General features: G+C 42.4%; 1 protein-coding gene across 2 annotated transcripts in view; it reads left to right on the forward strand.

The window, feature by feature from the left end:
* ccnyl1 (cyclin Y-like 1) overlaps positions 1 to 20,950 on the forward strand; it is a 103,422-nt gene that overhangs the window by 42,857 nt on the left and 39,615 nt on the right. For both annotated transcript variants that reach the window (XM_072261303.1, XM_072261304.1), the window contains 2 exons: positions 8,709 to 8,760; positions 15,443 to 15,562. In XM_072261303.1, coding sequence (XP_072117404.1) covers positions 8,709 to 8,760; positions 15,443 to 15,562 — 172 coding nt within the window. The remainder of the gene's footprint in view (positions 1 to 8,708; positions 8,761 to 15,442; positions 15,563 to 20,950) is intronic.

The following is a 20,950-nucleotide window of genomic DNA, read 5'->3' on the forward strand; positions in this document are numbered from 1 at the left end:
GCTCTGTGCAGCAGAAGTAAACAGGATACCTGTGTATTAATTTTTGGTTCTTTCAGTATCCCCACACTCTCTTTTCTTGAGTTTCTAATTAGAAGTAGAAAAGCAGGAAAATTTGCTTTTTAGGAATGTTAGAACAGGAACATTCTGCCCCAGAAATTGTCATCCCATTCAATTTCACTGTTTCTGATAAAATGAGAAATAAAGTTAAGAGTAATTCATTGAGGCCTCTTTAATTGGTGAATTTAATTGGTGAACTATTCCATCACACCTTCCTCTTTCATACCCGTATTTGTTGATCTTGTTAGTAGAGTAAAATCTATTTGTTTCTGCCTTGACGGTGTTCAACATCTGAGAAAACAATGCAAGAAATTGAAATGCTCAGTGCTCAATAATGTGACTTAAAATGTCTCAACTCTCCCAACTGACTGATGACACAAAGGTTGGGGGTGTTGTGGATAATGTGAAGGGCTGTCAGAGGTTACAGTGGAACATCAGTAGGATGCAAAACTGGGCTGAGAAGTGGCAGATGGAGTTCAACCCAGATAAGTGTGAGGTGGTTTTTTTAGTAGGTCAAATATGATGGTGGAATATAGTATTAATGGTAAGACTCTTGGCAGTGTACAGGATCAGAGGGATCCTTGGGGTCCGTGTCCATAGGACGCTCAAAGCTGCTGTGCAGGTTGTCTGTGTGGTTAAGAAGGCATTTGGTGCATTGGCCTTCATCAACTGTGGGATTGAGTTCAAGAGCTGAAAGGTAATGTTACAGCTGTATAGAACCCTGGTCAGACCCCACTGGGAGTACTGTGCTCAGTTCTGGTCACTTCACTACAGGAAGGATGTGGAAACTATAGTAAGGGTGCAGAGGAGATTTACAAGGATAATGCCTGGATTGGGGAGCATGCCTTCTGAGATTAAGTTGAGTGAACTTAGCCTTTTCTCCTTGGAGCGACGGAGGATGAGAGGTGACCTGATAGAAGTGTACAAGATGAAGTGTACAAGATGATGAGAGGCATTGATCGTGTGGATAGTCAGAGGCTTTTTCCCAGGGCTGAAATGACTATCATGAGAAGGCACAGTTTTAAGGTGCTTGGAAGTAGGAGATGTCTTTTTACGCAGAGAGTAGTGAGTGGGTGGAACGGGCTGCCGGCAATGGTGATGGATGCAGATACGATAGGGTCTTTTAAGAGACTTCTGGATACGTACATGGAACTTAGAAAAATAGGGGGCTATGGGTAACCCTAGGTAATTTCTAAAGTAAGTACATGTTCGGCACAGCATTGTGGACCGAAGGGCCTGTATTGTGCTGTAGGTTTTTCTATGTTTCTAAGTATGTTCAATCTATCCTTGTAAATCTTCATATAAGAAACAATCCAATAAACTTTCATGTTACAAGTCGACCTTCACTAATCTGGCACCATTGGGACCTGAGGAGTGCCGGATTAGTGAAAATACCAAACTACAGAAGGATCACATTAAGCATAATCAATCAACACACATCAAAGTTGCTGGTGAACGCAGCAGGCCAGGCAGCATCTCTAGGAAGAGGTACAGTCGACGTTTTGTGCCGAGACCCTTCATCAGGACTAATTGAAGGAAGAGCTAGTAAAAGATTTGAAAGTGGAAGGGGGAGGGGGAGATCCAAAATGATAGGAGAAGACAGAAGGGGGAGGGATGGAGCCAAGAGCTGGACAAGTGATTGGCAAAAGGGATATGAGAGGATCATGGGACAGGAGGCCCAGGGAGAAGGGAAAGGGGGAGGGGGGGAAAACCCAGAGGATGGGCAAGGAGTATAGTCAGAGGGACAGAGGGAGAAAAAGGAGAGAGAGAGAAAGAATGTGTGTGTATAAATAAATAATGGATGGGGTACGAGGGGGAGGTGGAGCATTAGCAGAAGTTAGAGAAGTCAATGTTCATGCCATCAGGTTAAGAATAATCAGTGCCGGATTATCAAAGGAACCGGATTACGGGTAGTTGGATTAGTGAAGGTCGACCTGTATTACCTTCAGGATAATTATATCTATCTTTTGAGTTAGAAAACCAAGGTGTATACAAACCTTGAGTATGCTCTCAATAAGGCCAGTAAAATTACTGTAAGAGTTTTTTATTCTTGTTCTCTAGTTCCTTTGATTCAAAGCTAACATAATATTTGCTTTCTTAATTGCCTGAATAACAATCATTCTGTGATTTGCGTATGCTTAGTACCATGTTAAAAGAAAAATTGGTTCTCTTGTTTTCTATATCACAGTTTTCCATATTGCATCCTGTTTGCAACATGCTTACTAGTCCCTTTGCATCCTACCTTTCTCCATGGCTTTGTATTATTGACAAACTTGGATGTATTATCAATTGTATTCTCTCCTTAAATCATTGCTGTGGGTGTGTTTTGGAGGCCGAATCATTGAGTAACTTGGTGAAAAGTAGTTACAGCTGGTCACCGTGAAATAACTAAAAGAAAAATATTGAAGATATTGGAAAATTAAAATATAACCAGAAAATGTTGTAAATTTTTAGGTGGTCAGTCAATTTCATCCAAAAATGAATTGTGTGTCAACATTATTTTTGTCTATTAATTGTCTGAGCACCATTCTTTTGTATTATAATTTTTGTTTCCTTGTTGAATGTGTTTTTGAAAATCAAAATGTACCTACCCTGTTAATTACAATTTCTGAAAATACCAGTAAATCTGCTAAACTCCTTCATAAATCTATAATGATCCTAAATCATCAGATTATTTTCTAATTGCTCTTTTAGCATGTAGCAAATAAGAACAAATACGTACTCTTGCATTTATTTTCTTTTTATGAAGCTAACTAGCCTCTTAGTTGTCCTTCTTATATAAAAAAAATCCTATTTTTAATCCACCTAGAATGTTTCAAATTCTAAGGCATTCTGGAAGGTCCAAACAAACATGCCCATCATCTCATGTAGTCATCCTTTTCAAAATGTTAGTATGTAGACCATTAGTTTTAGGACACTGACTTTAATCCCAATAATTCTTTTAACTGCAATTTTTGTCATTATGGTTGGAGCTGAATACCTGCTAATTCTTTTGCTCCGTTATCTCCTACGATCTCTTTCCAACAAAAATGTGCAATCAGTTCTGAAATTTTCAGTGCACAATATGAAAAACTTATCTGAATAGTACTGTAGCTTTTGGAACATAGCTTAAATGAATCCTTGAGCCAGTCGAGAATCAACCTGATTTGCAACCAAAAAAGGGTCAAATATATGTTTATTTTAGAAGGAAATGTTGCTCTAAAGGTTTGCATTTGGAAAGAAAGAGCAAAATTCATCCCCTTTGAGTTGCATTAAAAGTGCTATTGGCCAGCTTGTATCTCAATTTATAGTTTTCATATGCATCTTGCATATGTCTTTCCATCAGTATGAATTACTGTGAATTTATAGGGTTTGATCATGCCCGTGGGAATTTAATAAAATTCCCATTACTCTGGACACTTAAAATGGATTCCAGATCCATTTTCTGTGGCAGGCAGAAGAACCTTTTGAGGCAGTGGTTGAAATGCCACTTGCTTTTAAGCCATGCACTAGCCACTACTCAGAGAGTACCCTGCATTGGATGTAGAAGGTGAGATCTTCCATGTGCTGTTCCAGGACTTGAATACAAAAATGACATGGACAGTTAAGCAAAAGCATTGAAATAATTTTTGTTTATGCATTTTTTTGTATTTAAGTTATACTTAATGGACTTGTTCAGTTTATATGCAAAAATATTTTTAAGAGTACTTAGAAAATGTATAAATCAGCAGAGCCAAGGGTCATTGCAATTTGCATGCCCTGTTCCAAGTCGTTCATGTGAGATCAAGAGCTTACATTGAAAAATGTGAAGCTACAGTAATTCCAGTGCCTATGCTTGTACTTGGGTAATTTGAAATAATCATACTTGGGAGATCTCCAGATTTAATCGTAATAAATTACAGGCCTTTATATGTAGAGGTTGTTGTAGTAACTATGTCCAGGAACATTTGGATTTTCAAAAGGCTTTTGACAAGGTCCCACACAGGAGATTAGTGTGCAAACTTGACGCACACGGTATTGGGGGTAAGGTATTGATGTGGATAGAGAATTGGTTGGCAGACAGGAAGCAAAGAGTGGGAATAAACAGGACCTTTTCAGAATGGCAGGCAGTGACTAGTGGGGTACCGCAAGGCTCAGTGCTGGGACCCCAGTTGTTTACAATATATATTAATGACTTAGACGAGGGAATTAAATGCAGCATCTCCAAGTTTGCGGATAACACGCAGCTGGGTGGCAGTGTTAGCTGTGAGGAGGATGCTAAGAGGATGCAGGGTGACTTGGATAGGTTAGATGAGTGAGCAAATTCATGGCAGATGCAATTTAATGTGGCTAAATGTGAGGTTATCCACTTTGGTGGCAAAAACAGGAAACTAGGTTATTATCTGAATGGTGGCTGATTAGGAAAAGGGGAGGTGCAACGAGACCTGGGTGTCATTATACACCAGTCATTGAAAGTGGGCATGCAGGTACAGCAGGCAGTGAAAAAGGCGAATGGTATGCTGGCATTCATAGCAAGAGGATTTGAGTACAGGAACAGGGAGGTACTACTGCAGTTGTTCAAGGCCTTGGTGAGACTTCACCTGGAGTATTGTGTGCAGTTTTGGTCCCTTAATCTGAGGAAAGACATCCTTGGCATAGAGGGAGTACAAAGAAGGTTCACCAGATTGATTCCTGGGATGGCAGGACTTTCATATGATGAAAGACTGGATCGACTAGGCTTATACTCGCTGGAATTTAGAAGATTGAGGGGGGATCTTATTGAAACATATAAAATCCTAAAGGGATTGGACAGGTTAGATGCAGGAAGATTGTTCCCGATGTTGGGGAAGTCCAGAACGAGGGGTCACAGTTTGAGGATAAAGGGGAAGCCTTTTAGGACTGAGATTAGGAAAAACTTCTTCACACAGAGAGTGGTGAATCTGTGGAATTCTCTGCCACAGGAAACAGTTGAGGCCAGTTCATTGGTTATATTTAAGAGGGAGTTAGATATGGCGCTTGTGGCTAAAGGGATCAGGGGGTATGCGGGGAAAGCTGGTACAGGGTTCTGAGTTGGATGATCAGCCATGATCATAGTGAATGGTGGTGCAGGCTTGAAGGGCTGAATGGCCTACTCCTGCACCTATTTTCTATGTTTCTATGAACCCCTATTGCAAGGGAGAAGGTGCTCAAAAACTGAAAGACCTAAGAGTACCTAGGTCACCTAGACCACATGAACTGCACCCTAGGGTTCTGAAAGAGGTAGCAGTAGAGATTGTAGAGGCATTAGTATGATTTTTCAAAAGCCATTGGACTCTTGCATGGTGCTAGAGGACTGGAAAATGGCGAAGAATAGAGGAAGACAGCAGAAAGGACCGGTAAGCCTGACCTCAGTGGTTGGGAAGATGTTGGAGTCAATTGTGAAGGATATGGTTATAGAGTATTTGGTGACACAGGACAAGATAGGGCAAATTAGAAACACAAAATAATCTGCAGATGCTGGGGTCAAAGCAACTCTCACAACACGCTGGAGGAACTCAGCAGGTCAGGCAGCATCTGTGGAAAAGATCGGTCGACGTTTTGGGGCAGAACCCTTCGTCAGGACTGTAGAGGGAAGGGGCAGAGGCCCTATAAAGAAGGTGGGGGGGGGAGGGTGGGAAGGAGAAGGCTGGTAGGTTCCAGGTGAAAAACCAGTAAGGGGAAAGATAAAGGGGTGGGGGAGGGGAAGCAGGGAGGTGATGGGCAGGAAAGGTGAAGAAGGAATAGGGGAAAACACAATGGGTAGTAGAAGGAGGCAGAACCATGAGGGAGGTGATAGGCAGCTGGGGGAGGGGGCAGAGTGACATAGGGATAGAGGAAGGGAGGGGGATGGAATTACCGGAAGTTGGAGAATTCTATGTTCATACCAAGGGGCTGGAGACTACGATGGTGTTGCTCCTCCAACCTGAGTTTAGCCTCATCATGGCAGTAGAGGAAGCCATGTATGGACATATCTGAATGGGAGTGGGAAGCAGAGTTGAAGTGGGTGGCTGGTGGGAGATCTTGTCTGTTGTGGTGGACGGAGCAGAGGTGCTCGATGAAGCAGTCCCCCAGTCTGCGTCGGGTTTCATCGATGTAGAGGAGGCCGCACCAGGAGCACCGGATAAACAGTCCTTCCAAGTGAAGCAACACTTCACTTGTGAGTCTGTTGGGGTCATCTATTGCATCTGGTGCTCCCGGTGCGGCCTCCTCTACATCGGTGAAACCCGATGCAGATTGGGGGACCGCTTCGTTGAGCACCTCCGCTCCATCCGCCACAACAAACAGGATCTCCCAGTAGCCACCCACTTCAACTCTGCTTCCCACTCCCATTCAGATATGTCCATACGTGGCCTCCTCTACTGCCATGATGAGGGTAAACTCAGGTTGGAGGAGCAACACCTCATATACCGTCTAGGTAGTCTCCAGCCCCTTGATATGAACATAGAATTCTCCAACTTCTGGTAATTCCTTCCCCCTCTCTTCCCCTATCCCTATTTCACTCTGCCCCCTCCCCCAGCTGCCTATCACCTCCCCCATGGTTCCGCCTCCTACTACCCATTGTGTTTTCCCCTATTCCTTCTTCACCTTTCCTGCCTATCACCTCCCTGCCTCCCTTCCCCCACCCCTTTATCTTTCCCCTTACTGGTTTTTCACTTGGAACCTACCAGCCTTCTCCTTCCCACCCTCCCACCGCCTTCTTTATAGGGCCTCTGCCCCTTCCCTCTACAGTCCTAACGAAGGGTTCCAGCCCGAAACATCGACCGATCCTTTCCATGGATGCTACCCGGCCTGCTGAGTTCCTCCAGCGTGTTCTGAGTGTTGCATAGGGCAAATTAGCATGGTTTCCTTCAGGGAAAAATCTTACCTGACACACCTGTTGGAATTCTTTGAGAGGATTACAAGAAGGATAGATAAAGGGGATGCAGTGGATGTTGTATATTTGGAATTTCAGAAGGTTTTTGACAAGTGCCACACATGAGGCTGCTTACCAAGTTAAGAGCCCATGATATTACAGGGGAGTTACTGGCATGATTAGAGCATTGGCTGATTGGTAGGAGACAGCAAGTGGGAATAAAAGGATCCTTTTCTGGTTGGCTGGCAGTGACTAGTGGCCTTTTGCAGGGATCAATGTTGAGACTGCTTTTTATGCTGTATATCAATGATTTAGATAATGGAATAGATGGCTTCATTACCAAGTTTGCAGATGATACAAAGATTGGTGGAGTGGTGGAGGGGCAGATAGTGTTGAGAAAACAGGTAGGCTGCAGAAAAATGGGCAAGAAAGTGGCAAATGAAATACAATGTTGAAAAATGTGTGGTCATGTGCTTTGGTAGTACAAATAAATGTGCAGACTATTTTCTAAACAGGGAGAAAATCCAAAAATATGAGATGCAAAGGGACTTTGGAGTCTTTGTGCAGAACACTTTAAAGGTTGACTCGCAGGTAGAGTCACTGGTGAGGAAGGCAAATGCAATGTTAGCACTCATTTCAAGAGGTCTAGAATGCAAGAACAGGGATGTGATGCTGAGGCTTTATAAGGCACTGGTGAAGCATTACTCTGAGTATTATGAACAGTTTTGGGCTCCTCATCTGAGAGAAGATGTGCTGAAATTCAAGAGGGTTCAGAGGAGGTTCACAAGGATGATTCCAGGAATGAAATGGTTATCATACGAGGAATGTTTGATGGCTCTGGGTCTGTACTCACTGGAACTTAGAAGGGTGAAAGGGGATCTCACTGAAACCTTTCAAATGTTGAAAGGTCTAGACAGAGTAGATATGGAAAGGATATTTCCCATGTGGGGGAGTCAAGGACAAGCGAGCACAGCCTCAGGATAGAGGGGCGTCCATTTAAAACAGAGATGCGGAGAAATTTCTTTAGCCAGATGGTGGTGAATTTGTGGAATTTATTACCACAGGTAGCTGTGGAAGCCAGGTTGTTGGGTGTATTTAAGGCAGAACTTGATAGGGTCTTGATTGGACACTGCATCAAAGGTTACAGGGAGAAGACTGGGGAGTGGGGCTGAGGAGGGGATAAAGGACCAGCTATGATTGAATGGCGAAGCAGACTTAATGGACCAAATGGCGTAATTCTGCTCCTATGCCATATAGTCTTAGTTGAGAGTTGGTTATATGAAATACTTCTGATGTATGTTAATAAAACAATGTGATTGTTGGATCACTGAGAAATTAATGAGAAACAGCCCAGCAAATATTTAAAATATGGAATTTACTTCCATATTTTACAGTAAAGGCAAATGGTATTGGAATATATTTTTAAACAGAGGTAAATAAAAATGCAGAAAGGAATAGATGAATACTCTGTTAGGATAGATGAAATAAGGTGAGCAAGGGTTCATGGATAAATAAACAGCAGTATTGATCAGTTTGGGCTGATTTGATAATATTTATGCTAAATATTCAATATACTTTTTATTTCTGCAACTTCTAAATCAAGAAAATCTGACAGTTTTATTGTTCTACATGTAGCAAGAGGTCACTAGGTGTACAAAAAGTGAATTACTGAACTGAAATAATTTTGAAAGGCATGGGCGAAGAGGACAATACTGAGCAAAGAAACTTACATAGACTTATAGTTGAAGGAGCCGAAAAATGTAGATTACAGGCCGGAAAAAGGTAGTGAGTGATCAAAGTATTTTGTTTTTTTTTTCTGCAGAGATTCGGACAGATCAATAGATATTTTTGATGAGAAACTGCATCCATTGACTGTAAGTACTCTATTAAAATGTTACAATATTCACCACACAAAGTTCTTACAAAATGAGCAACTAAACAAAACACAAACAGGAATTCTGCAGATGCTGGAAATTCAAGCAACACACATCAAAGTTGCTGGTGAACGCAGCAGGCCAGGCAGCATCTGTAGGAAGAGGTGCAGTCGACGTTTCAGGCCGAGACCCTTCGTCAGGACTAACTGAAGGAAGAGTGAGTAAGGGATTTGAAAGTTGGAGGGGGAGAGGGAGGGGGAGATCCAAAATGATAGGAGAAGACAGGAGGGGGAGGGATAGAGCCAGGAGCTGGACAGGTGATAGGCAAAAGGGGATACGAGAGGATCATGGGACAGGAGGTCTGGGAAGAAAGACAAGGGGGGGGAGAACCCAGAGGATGGGCAAGAGGTATATTCAGAGGGACAGAGGGAGAAAAAGGAGAGTGAGAGAAAGAATGTGTGCATAAAAATGAGTAACAGATGGGATACGAGGGGGAGGTGGGGGCCTTAGCGGAAGTTAGAGAAGTCGATGTTCATACCATCAGGTTGGAGGCTACCTAGACGGAATATAAGGTGTTGTTCCTCCAACCTGAGTGTGGCTTCATCTTTCCAGTAGAGGAGGCCGTGGATAGACATGTCAGAATGGGAATGGGATGTGGAATTAAAATGTGTGGGCACTGGGAGATCCTGCTTTCTCTGGCGGACAAGAGCGTAGGTGTTCAGCAAAGCGGTCTCCCAGTCTGCGTCGGGTCTCGCCAATATATAGAAGGCCACATCGGGAGCACCGGACGCAGTATATCACCCCAGTGGAATCACAGGCGAAGTGTTGCCTCACCTGGAAGGACTGTTTGGGGCCCCGAATGGTGGTAAGGGAGGAAGTGTAAGGGCATGTGTAGCACTTGTTCCACTTACACGGATAAGTGCCAGGAGGGAGATAAGTGGGGAGGGATGGGGGGGACGAATGGACAAGGGAGTTGCGTAGGGAGCGATCCCTGCGGAATGCAGAGAGAGGAGGGGATGGAAAGATGTGCTTAGTGGTGGGATCCCGTTGCAGGTGGCGGAAGTTACGGAGAATAATATGTTGGACCCGGAGGCTGGTGGGGTGGTAGGTGAGGACCAGGGGAACTCTATTCCTAGTGGGGTGGCGGGAGGATGGAGTGAGAGCAGATGTACGTGAAATGGGGGAGATGCGTTTAAGAGCAGAGTTTATAGTGGAGGAAGGGAAGCCCCTTTCTTTAAAAAAGGAAGACATCTCCCTCGTCCTAGAATGAAAAGCCTCATCCTGAGAGCAGATGCGGCGGAGACGGAGGAATTGCGAGAAGGGGATCTGCTCTCACTCCATCCTCCCGCCACTCCACTAGGAATAGGGTTCCCCTGGTCCTCACCTACCACCCCACCAGCCTCCGGGTCCAACATATTATTCTCCGTAACTTCCGCCACCTCCAACGGGATCCCACCACTAAGCACATCTTTCCCTCCCCCCCCTCTCTGCATTCCGCAGGGATCGCTCCCTACGCAACTCCCTTGTCCATTCGTCCCCCCCATCCCTCCCCACTTATCTCCCTCCTGGCACTTATCCGTGTAAGTGGAACAAGTGCTACACATGCCCTTACACTTCCTCCCTTACCACCATTCGGGGCCCCAAACAGTCCTTCCAGGTGAGGCAACACTTCGCCTGTGAGTCGACTGGGGTGATATACTGCGTCCGGTGCTCCCGATGTGGCCTTTTATATATTGGCGAGACCCGGCGCAGACTGGGAGACCGCTTTGCTGAACACCTACGCTCTGTCTGCCAGAGAAAGCAGGATCTCCCAGTGGCCACACATTTTAATTCCACATCCCATTCCCATTCTGACATGTCTATCCACGGCCTCCTCTACTGTAAAGATGAAGCCACACTCAGGTTGGAGGAACAACACCTTATATTCCGTCTGGGTAGCCTCCAACCTGATGGTATGAACATCGACTTCTCTAACTTCCGCTAAGGCCCCACCTCCCCCTCGTACCCCATCTGTTACTTATTTTTATGCACACATTCTTTCTCTCACTTTTTTCTCCCTCTGTCCCTCTGAATATACCTCTTGCCCATCCTCTGGGTCCCCCCTCCCTTGTCTTTCTTCCCGGACCTCCTGTCCCATGATCCTCTCGTATCCCCTTTTGCCTATCACCTGTCCAGCTCTTGGCTCTATCCCTCCCCCACCTGTCTTCTCCTATCATTTTGGATCTCCCCCTCCCCCTCCAACTTTCAAATCCCTTACTCACTCTTCCTTCAGTTAGTCCTGACGAAGGGTCTCGGCCTGAAACGTCGACTGCACCTCTTCCTACAGATGCTGCCTGGCCTGCTGCGTTCACCAGCAACTTTGATGTGTGTTAACTAAACAAAACATTCTGAATAGACATTGAAGTCTTTGAACTTTCTGTGTGGACATGATAAAGACTGATATACTGATAGCCAGTCATGTTTGCATTATTATGTAAGCCTCTTTACATCCATTAGGTTTAGGCAACGGCACTATTCAGACTGTATGCACATATTTGGCCCTCCTTTAACTTTCATTAGATGTCCCAACGCATGGCTCTTGTACTTGTATTTCAACCTATTTCGTCCTGTCTTTTTAACTTTCTTGCCTCCGTACATCTCCTGGTCGTTCAATTATAGAGTGCAATGGCAGTGCACCCAATCCAAAAAAAGACTTCAGTCCTCCATTTATTTTTGCTGGAGTCATTACATCACGTTGAAGTATTTGGGTAAAAAATATAAAAATGTAATGTAGATACTGGAAATCTGAAATAAAACAGCAGGTCATATAGCATCCATGGAAAGCAAAAACAGTTGATGTTTTGGATTAAAGCCTTTTATTGAAGTTGAAGAAGCGAGAAAGCGGTTGATTTTAAGTTGTTGAGAGGTCATTGTAGCAAATAGATAGAAAAAAATCAATGTCTCTTGATAGGATGATGCCAAGTTTGCTGTGGGGATGGGTTATAAAAATCATACAGTTAATAGATTAATGGAAGCAATTAGTCAGGAAAAAATGAGCAAAAACTACTAAATGAGGCAGTTAAAGGGTAGGAAAACAAAAGTTGTGAAATACAGGGCTGTGGGATATGCCCAGTTTGTCAGGTAGGGCTAATAGAAGGACAAAGCTGAGCTAATATCACAAATAAATGAATTTCAGCAGAAATGATTGGCTCTGATACAGCTAGAGAAAATTACTTGCCTTAAGTTGGGAAATTTAAGATTGATTTGTTTGTGTCCACAAAGGATGGGGGAAAGGAAGAGATTGGAAAAAAAGAGGTTTTGCATCCATAGTTTCATGGAAAAGTGCTGTAAGAAGTGGTGGGGTGGGATTGGAGGAGTGGATCAGGGAGACTCAAAGGCTGAGAGGGAAGGGTAAGATGTGGTCAGTGGTAGAATTTCATTGAAACTGCGAAAGAGGACATGTTGAATGTCAAGGCTGGTGGAGTGGGAAGTGAAGACCAGTGGAACTTTATCCTTGCCTTTTTCAAGAGGAGAGGGGATGAGAGCAAACTTACAGGAAATAAATATGAGGGCTCTGTCAATTAGTAGTAAACAGGAGGAAGAAGGAAAGCATCTCGGAACACCTGTATGGAAAATCTTGTCATTGTAGCAACGATGAGAGAAAAAGGATTTAGTGCTTTCCTGGCGTATATGATGAGTAAACTCTTCTCATGCTTCCAGCCAGGTACGAGTATCAATTTTAACCGACGTTTGATGACAAACTCTGCCATCTTCATCAGAGATGATGCCTGACCATGTCTGGTCATGTGGTAATTACACACCCATCATCTGTCCCTCCTGATTGGTTAATCCTCATCCAATCAGGTTTCCACTGTCCTACCTTGTTTACAATCAAATTCCAGTTCTTACTTAAGAACGAGACCTTCATCTTTGTTAAAATTCTTTTCTTCTAACTCCACATCCATATGAACAGCATTCATCCAAACATTCAATTTACAATGAAGATGGTTGCCTTCCGTTCCTGGGCATTCTAATGTGATGGAAACTGGATGATAGCCTCGGACGTGGTGTCTGTCAGAAACCCACTGACAGAGACTTGTACCTCACCACTAACAGCCACTGTCATGCTTCCCAGTGTAAAGCAGTTCTTTCTACTTTGAGTAACCGTGCAAAGACTATTTTGGAACCAGAGAGTATCCACAAGGAAATAAGATGATTACACATGACTTTCCTATGTAATGGTTACAAGGTGAAGGAAATCAATTGGGCCATTAAAAGGGCCGAAGGAAAAACCAGGAAAGCTAACAACAAAGAGGAACCCATCGCTACTGCCTGTCTTCCCTGTATTTCCATGGTTTATAGACAAAAAACAGTAGGTGCAGGAGTAAGCCATTGTGCCCTTTGAGCCAGCACCGCCAGTCACTGTGATCATGGCTGATCATCCACAATCAGTATCCATTTCTTGCCTTATCCCCATAACCTTTGATTCTGCTATCTTTAAGAGCTCTATCCATCTCTTTCTTGAAAGCATCCAGAGACTTGGCCTCCACAGCCTTTTGGGGCAGAGCATTCCATACATCCACCACTCTCTGGGTGAAAAAGTTTTCCTCAACTCCGTTCTAAATGGCCTACCCCTTATTCTTAAACTGTGGCCTCTGGCTCTGGACTCACCCATCAGCGAGAACATGCTTCCTGCCTCCAGCGTGTCCAACCCCTTAATAATCTTATATGTTTCAATAAGATCCCCTCTCAGCCTTCTAAATTCCAGAGTATACAAGCCCAGTCGCTCCAATCTTTCGACATATGACAGTCCCGCCATCCCACGAATTAACCTTGTGAACCTATGCTGCACTCCCTCAATAGCAAGAATGTCCTTCCTCAAGTTTGGAGACCAAAACTACACACAGTACTCCAGGTGTTGTCTCACCAAGGCCCTGTACAGCTGCAGAAGGACCTCTTTGCTCTTATACTCAATTCCCCTTGTTATGAAGGCCAGCATGTCATTAGCTTTCTTCACAGCCTGCTGTACTTGCATGCTTGCTTTCAGTGACTGATGTTCAAGAACACCTAGATCTTGTTGTGCTTCCCCCTTTCCTAACTTGATTCCATTTAGATAATAATCTGCCTTCCCGTTCTTGCCACCAAAGTGGATAACCTCACATTTATCCACATTAAACTGCATCTGCCATGCATGTGCCCACTCACCCAGCCTGTCGATGTCACCCTGCATTCTCATAACATCGTCCTCACATTTCACACTGCCACCCAGCTTTGTGTCATCGGCAAATTTGCTAATGTTACTTTTAATTCCCTCATCGAAATCATTAATATATATTGCAAGATTCGCCTGGATCCTGAAGAAATACCAGATTAATACCTTCCACAAACCCATAAGGATGCTCAGATCATAGCATATGCAGGTCAAAGATGACTTCGGACTCAGGATACCTGGGGTTTTATAGGGCTCCCAGTGAATGCGGAGCAGCATGTATTGGCCAGATGGGATGCACGGTGGAAGCCCACATCAAGGAGCACAGGTGTGTCTGCTTGGGTTGCGCGGGGAAGTCAACAGTAACAGAGCATTGCATTCACTATGGACACAGGATTGACTTCGGCACAAAACTACTGTACCACGCCAATGGCTTTTTGGACCACCTGGTGAAGGAAGCCATTGAAATAAAACTAGAGGAAAAGAATTTTAACAAAGACGAAACTTTCGCTGTAAGTAAGGACTGGAATTTAATTGTAAACCAGATGGAGCAGCAGAAACCTGTTCGTATGAGGACTAACCAGTCAGGAGGGACAGACGACGGAGGTGTAACTACCACCAGACTAGACATGCCCAGGCATAATCCCTGATGAAGATGGCAGAGTTTGTCATCGAAATATTAGTTAAAATCAATACCTGTACCCAGCTGGAACCCCGAGAAAACTTATTCAACTATGGCAGAGTTTGAAAAACTCGGAGAAAGGTATGAAATCCTTCAAGAAAACAGAGTGGGAAGGAAGTATAATTGAGATGGTGGGTGCCTGAAGGCTTCTAAAAGGATGTTTGTCACTAGCCTACTTCCCGAGATGGACGGAGATCCTGAAAGGAAAGAGTAAAAGACAAAACATGCAAAGATTAGGACAATAAAAGTAATGAAATTTGAAGGTTCTATTTGCGTGCAGGAGGCAACATCATTCCAGTTGTTGATATATTGGGAAGAGTTAAAGCAGGGAGCACTTGTCAGTTTTCATTTTAGTTGTTTATCAGTATAGCGTAGTTATCTAGACTCTTTCATTTAATAGGAATCTTGCCTATAGTATGGGTGCACTCATGTAGTGTGACTGCTAAATTATTTCCATTTCCATTTTTTAAAAATACATATCCATTTACTGAAAGAACTGTTTCAACTGGGCTTGAGTGTCTTCATAGTCTATTATCTGATAAGCTTACATCATGCAAATTTGCTGGAGAACACTGGCACGTGGTGAGGTCCTGGTGGATCCAGAGCTGACAAAAATTGAAGGTCTATCAATTTGCTGTATGCCATACTCTAGTAATTGGTGATGTAATTTGGTGACCTTTGTCACCAACTAGTTTGAATAGTGCAAGCATGATATTGATAGTTCTAGAAGTGCTGTTCAGCTACATCTGAATTTGTTTTGGAGAAAGTGCTTTATCAATAATAACTTTTGGTGATTTTGTTTCATGTTGCAGAAAGAAGAAGTGCCAGTAGATTATTATAAACGTGATCCAGAACATAAGCATATATACCGGTTCGTACGGACTCTCTTCAGTGCTGCCCAATTGACTGCTGAATGTGCAATTGTAACATTGGTAAGGGACTCATACTAGTACATATAAGTGCTTTTGGTGCTGGGCATGGTATGGTTCTACAGTCTTATGATTGCTTCCCATTTATTTCAGCTTGCTCTTCAAATGATTTTGGAGATGTGTGTGCATGGGGGGGTATGGGGTGGCTGGATGGTGAGAATCTGAAATAATTGCCTTTGGAAGACTTGAATGCCATAAAACGGGTGAATTTGAAATATTAGAGACCAGCAGCAATAATACCCTCTGGTTATCAAATCAAGTTTAATTATCGTTCAACCATAATAGCTACAGCAAATGAAACGGCGTTCCTCTGGCGCCAAGGTACAAAAACAAACAAAATAGCATATTCAGAATAGAATAAAAAAAAAGCATAGTCACATGGGGGAAAAAGGCATATATATAGTTGAAGGCCATCAGCAACACCCACAATTGATGGTAAAGTCTCCTGGCAGTGTGCAGACACACATAATCCAGCCTGTCATTCCACCACTTGATCATGGGAAAGCAGCACCGATGGGAGAGGCCAGCCAAACATGGACAACACGCAGCAACGCCTAGTCTGCAGCCAGGCCAGCTCTTCCGAACCCAGACTGGCTCAGCTGTTGACACCAGTTCAGCTACTCCGATCAATGATTAGCTCACTGTTGGAATAGCCCTGCAGTACCTGAAGTTCACAAAAAGAAGAGCATCTTTGGTTGGCCCCCAAGAGGCTGCTGCATGCGAACATGCCGCCATGTTGCTCTGATCTTAATATTCCTTGAAATTGTTATATCATTCAGCAATACGTACAAACTAAAAAAGCCACCTACACTGCCTATAAAAAGTATTCACCTCCCTTGGAAGTTTTCATGTTTTATTGTTTTACAACATTGAATTACAGTGAACTTAATTTGTCTTTTTTGACATGATCAACAGAAAATGACTCTTTCATGTCAATGTGAAAACAGATCTCTACAAAGTGATTTAAATTAATTACAAATATAAGACATAAAATAATTGATTGCTTAAGTATTCACCCCCTTTAATATGCCACACCAAATCATCCCTGGTGCAGCCAGTTGGTTTTAGAAGTCACGTAATTAGTTAAATGGAGATCTGTTTTTGAAGACCTGTGTACAGTCAAGATGTTTCAAATCATTGTAGTAAAAATACATCTGTATCTGGAAGGTTCAACAGTCAGTATCCTGGCAAAAACTACACCATGAAGACAAAAGAACACTCCAAGCAACTCCACGAAAAATTTGTTGGAAAGTATAAGTCGGGAGATGGATACAAGAAAATTTCCAATATCCCTTGGTGTACAGTTAAATCAATCATCAAGAAATGGGAAGAATATGCCACAGCTTATTTGCCTAGAGCAGGCCGTCCTCAAAAACTGAGTGACCAGGCAAGAAGGGGGCGAGTGAGGGAGGCCACCATAGACCCATGGCTACTCTGGAGGAGTTATAAACTTCAGTGTCTGAGATGGGAGAGATTGTGCATACAACAACTGGTGCCTGGGTGCTTCACCAGTCACATCTTTATGAAATGAAATATCTTTATTGTCATTGCATATTACAATTTGTCATGCACCAATACAGCGAAAATGAGTTTGCAACTCTCGTACTCAATGCTATAAAACAACAAATAAAATAAATAAACAATAAATAAGATCGTAACCAGCCAGTACAAGCAATGTCCAGCAGTACAAAAGCGCAACTCAGATGCATGACAGCCACAAAACCAGTATTAAAAGTAGCAGTATAACAAGCTTATGGATGATGCTTGATCGATTGGTTTGGAGCAACTATAGCTCTGGGGAAAAAGCTATTTTTCAGTCTGGAAGTGCGGGCATAGAAAATCTTGTAACGTCTTCCAGATGGAAGAAGTTCAAACAGATGATTGCATGGTGTGTATTGTCCTTACAGATGCTTGTAGCTTTCCTTCGGCAGCGTGAGCTGTAAGTGTCCTCCAGGGCTGGGAGCTGTGTCCCGATGATCATCTGTGCGCTAGAGACGACCCGCTGAAGTGCTTTCCTATCAGCTGCTGTACAACTGAGATACCACACAGAGATGCAGTATGTTAAGATGCTCTCTATGGTGCAGCAGTAAAAGGTCACCAGCATTTGTTCAGGTAGACCAGCTTTCTTCAGCGTCCTGAGGAAAAACAAGCGTTGCTGTGCTTTCTTAACTATTGTTGTGGTGTTAGTGGACCATGTAAGGTCTTCTGAGATGTGTATTCCCAGAAACCTGAAACTGGACATTCTCTCCAATATGTCTCCGTTAATGTAGACTGGGGCATACTCGTCATCCCGTGACTTTCCAAAGTTGATAATTAGCTCCTTAGTCTTTGCTGTATTAAGTGGCAAAGAGAAAGCCACTGTTTTTAAAAAAAACTCACATGAAATCTCGACTAATGTTTGCCAGAGGGCATGTGGGAGACTCTGAAGTCAGCTGGAAGAAGGTTCTATGGTATTACGAAACCAAAATTGAGCTTTTTGGCCGACAGATTAAACACTATGTTGGGTGTAAGCCAAAACGCCACACATCATCAAAAACACACCATCCCTACCATGAAGCATGGTGGTGACTGCATCATGCTGTGGGGATACTTCACTGCAGCAGCCCTGGAAGGCTTGTGAAGGTAGAGGGTAAAATGAGTGCAGCAAAATACAGGGAAATCCTGCCGGAAAACCTGATGTAGTCTGCAAGAGACTGCAAATTGGGAGAAGATTTGTTTTCCAGCAAGGCAATGACCCCAAGCTAAAGCCAAAGCTAGACAGGAACGGCTTAAAAACAACAAAGTTAATGTCCGGAGTGGTCAAGTCAGATTCCAGACCTCAATCCAATTGAGAATTTGTGACTGTACTTGAAAAGGGCTGTTCACTCACAATCCCCATGCAATCTGACAGAGCTTGAGCAGATTTGTAAAAAAAAATGGGGAAAAATTGCAGTGTCCAGATGTGCAAAGCTGATAGAGACCTATCTGCACAGACTCAAGGCTTGTCATTGCTACCAAAGGTGCATCTACTAAATACAGACTTGAAGTGGGTGAATAATTATGCAATCAATTATTTTGTGTTTAATAATTGTAATAAATTTGAACCAATTTGTAGAAATTTGTTTTCACTTTGACACAAAAGTCTTTTTCTTTATCGATCATTGTCAAAAAAAAAACAAGTTAAATCCACTGTGATTTAATGTTGTAAAACAATAAAACATGAAAACATGCGGGGGGAGTACTTTTTATATGCACTCTACTTCACATTTGTCTGATATTTAAAATTTTTTTATTGTCCACCCTTCTTGAAAAGATACCAACCCCTTTCATTGTTTCCAGCCATATCCTAACTGCAGGCAAGAATGACAGTAGGTGCAGTTACAGCTCATGGAATTCTTACGGATTTTCAGCAGCTGCTTGGGTTCTGATTATTTCACCAAACTATCAAGTGGTCTAGCTCAGTTGCAGGATACTTTCTGGCCAAGCAAAAATATCCTGAGGAGATGCAGCAGAATTACACCCTTCGTAAAACTTAATTTTCAGTGAGTGGTTCTGTAAATTACTGTGTTGCTTTCTGGATAGGTAGCAAATGTACTAACTTCCCAAGCTGTAACTTTGCATGATATTTTAAAGTTGAAAATGATGAACTGGCTTCATATTAATGAAACCAACCTCCTTTATTTTCATAGTTTTTCTAAACTTTGTAAAGACTTGCATTTTTAAGGTTGTCCTCCACTTGTGCACTTTACAACTAACCACATTATCACAGCATCCAGCATTAATTTATCGAGCCAATGAAAAGACATTCAGTGATCCATGCCTGGATTCTTGTTTTCATTTTTTCTGTTCCTTCAATTGAAGAATTGGGAATTTTGTCAATTAATCAAATTTCAGCAAAGGGTGTTGTATTTTGAATGTTTGCTTTCAAAATGAATCATGAGAGATTTGTTACTTGATGAGGTTAATGTTTAAAATTGAGAAATTTGATAGAGTAGGCGAGAGACATTGGAGTAGAACTTTCCCATCTGCTGTGAGTGCTAAATGTACAATATTATTTTGTAGACGTACTCCACTTCCATAATTTGCTTCCTTTTAATTTGATGTGCAGTTTAATGTACAGTGAATTCTGGTTAACTGGGACACAGCTGGACCAATTGAACGGCTGCCCAATTAGCCAAAGTTTCTTGGAAATAGGTAAAAAGATGTATAAAAAAAATAAGCTACCCTTTAATTGAGTAACAGATTATGTATTTAAATGAAATTCAGAACATAGTAGAACACTGCAGTACTATAAAACTGCGTATTAGTTCCTAATGGTTTTCGACAGAGGAATTCATCTAGTATACGTACACAGCTGTGTTCTTTTGAATAGCTAAATGAAGAAAATCAGTGCAGACACCTAGTACTGATAATGGACTGTGTACTACAATACTACTGATGATTTTATCCTCCAAATCTTCATTTTCATTGAAACACTCAAGATGATTGTTGATACCTTCAAATTCTTTATAGTTCCTCATTTTCTCATCCTGCCATTTCCAGTGCTGAATACTTGATAGTAGTGAGCAAAATAGTTCAAAATTGTCATGCTGTTTATTTCTTGCTAATTATCAATGACAAAGATCACTGCTCTTTGAACACAAACACATACAACTCACACTATTGAAAAACTGCTCTAAGCATGGTGTAGTGTCTTAATGGCCACACAAGTGCACCCGACTGACACTAGTTAAAACCTAGTCAGTAGCAGCCCCCTGTCCCAACTAAGTGGCAAAGTGTCTCAAATAAATGAAGGGAATCCTGGCTATTTTCTTTATTAGTTTTTGTTCTTTAAGAGTTGTCCCAAGTAAGTGACTGCCCCGACTAACCAATGGCCCAATTAACCAGCATCCACTCAACTGTATTATAATAATGCATGTTCAGCTCTTGGAGCTGAGATCAGAGTTTTGCTACTAATTAACACTCCTGGCTGTTGAAATTAAAGAACACATAAAATCAAGATAATTTACAAAAGAACCATTAAGAAAATTATTTTGTGCATCACTTATGATCTGTGAGAACAATGTGTAAATTCTAAATGTTCCTTTTGAACATTAGATATATCAAAAGAGCCACTTTCATGGCTCTCTGCAAAGTGCAGGTGTGGCCAGTCTTTTCAGAGTCAGCACAGACATGGCGGATGATAGACAACATGCCATGCTGTAAGTTTCTATTATCAAAGATTCCAAAAGCAGATGTTTGTAAAATTACGCCCAGATTTTCATAATTTGAGGCACAAGTTTGTCTTGTACTGAGCCAATTATTGTTCCTATGGATGTACAATAGATTCTGGTTAATTGGAACCAGTACATTTTGGCCCAGTTAAGTGTCTTGTTCCTATTAGTCAAAGTTTTATGGAAATAGTTAAAAATG

The sequence above is a fragment of the Mobula birostris genome, chromosome 6 (genome assembly GCF_030028105.1).
Source record: "Mobula birostris isolate sMobBir1 chromosome 6, sMobBir1.hap1, whole genome shotgun sequence".
Classification (NCBI taxonomy): domain Eukaryota; kingdom Metazoa; phylum Chordata; class Chondrichthyes; order Myliobatiformes; family Myliobatidae; genus Mobula; species Mobula birostris.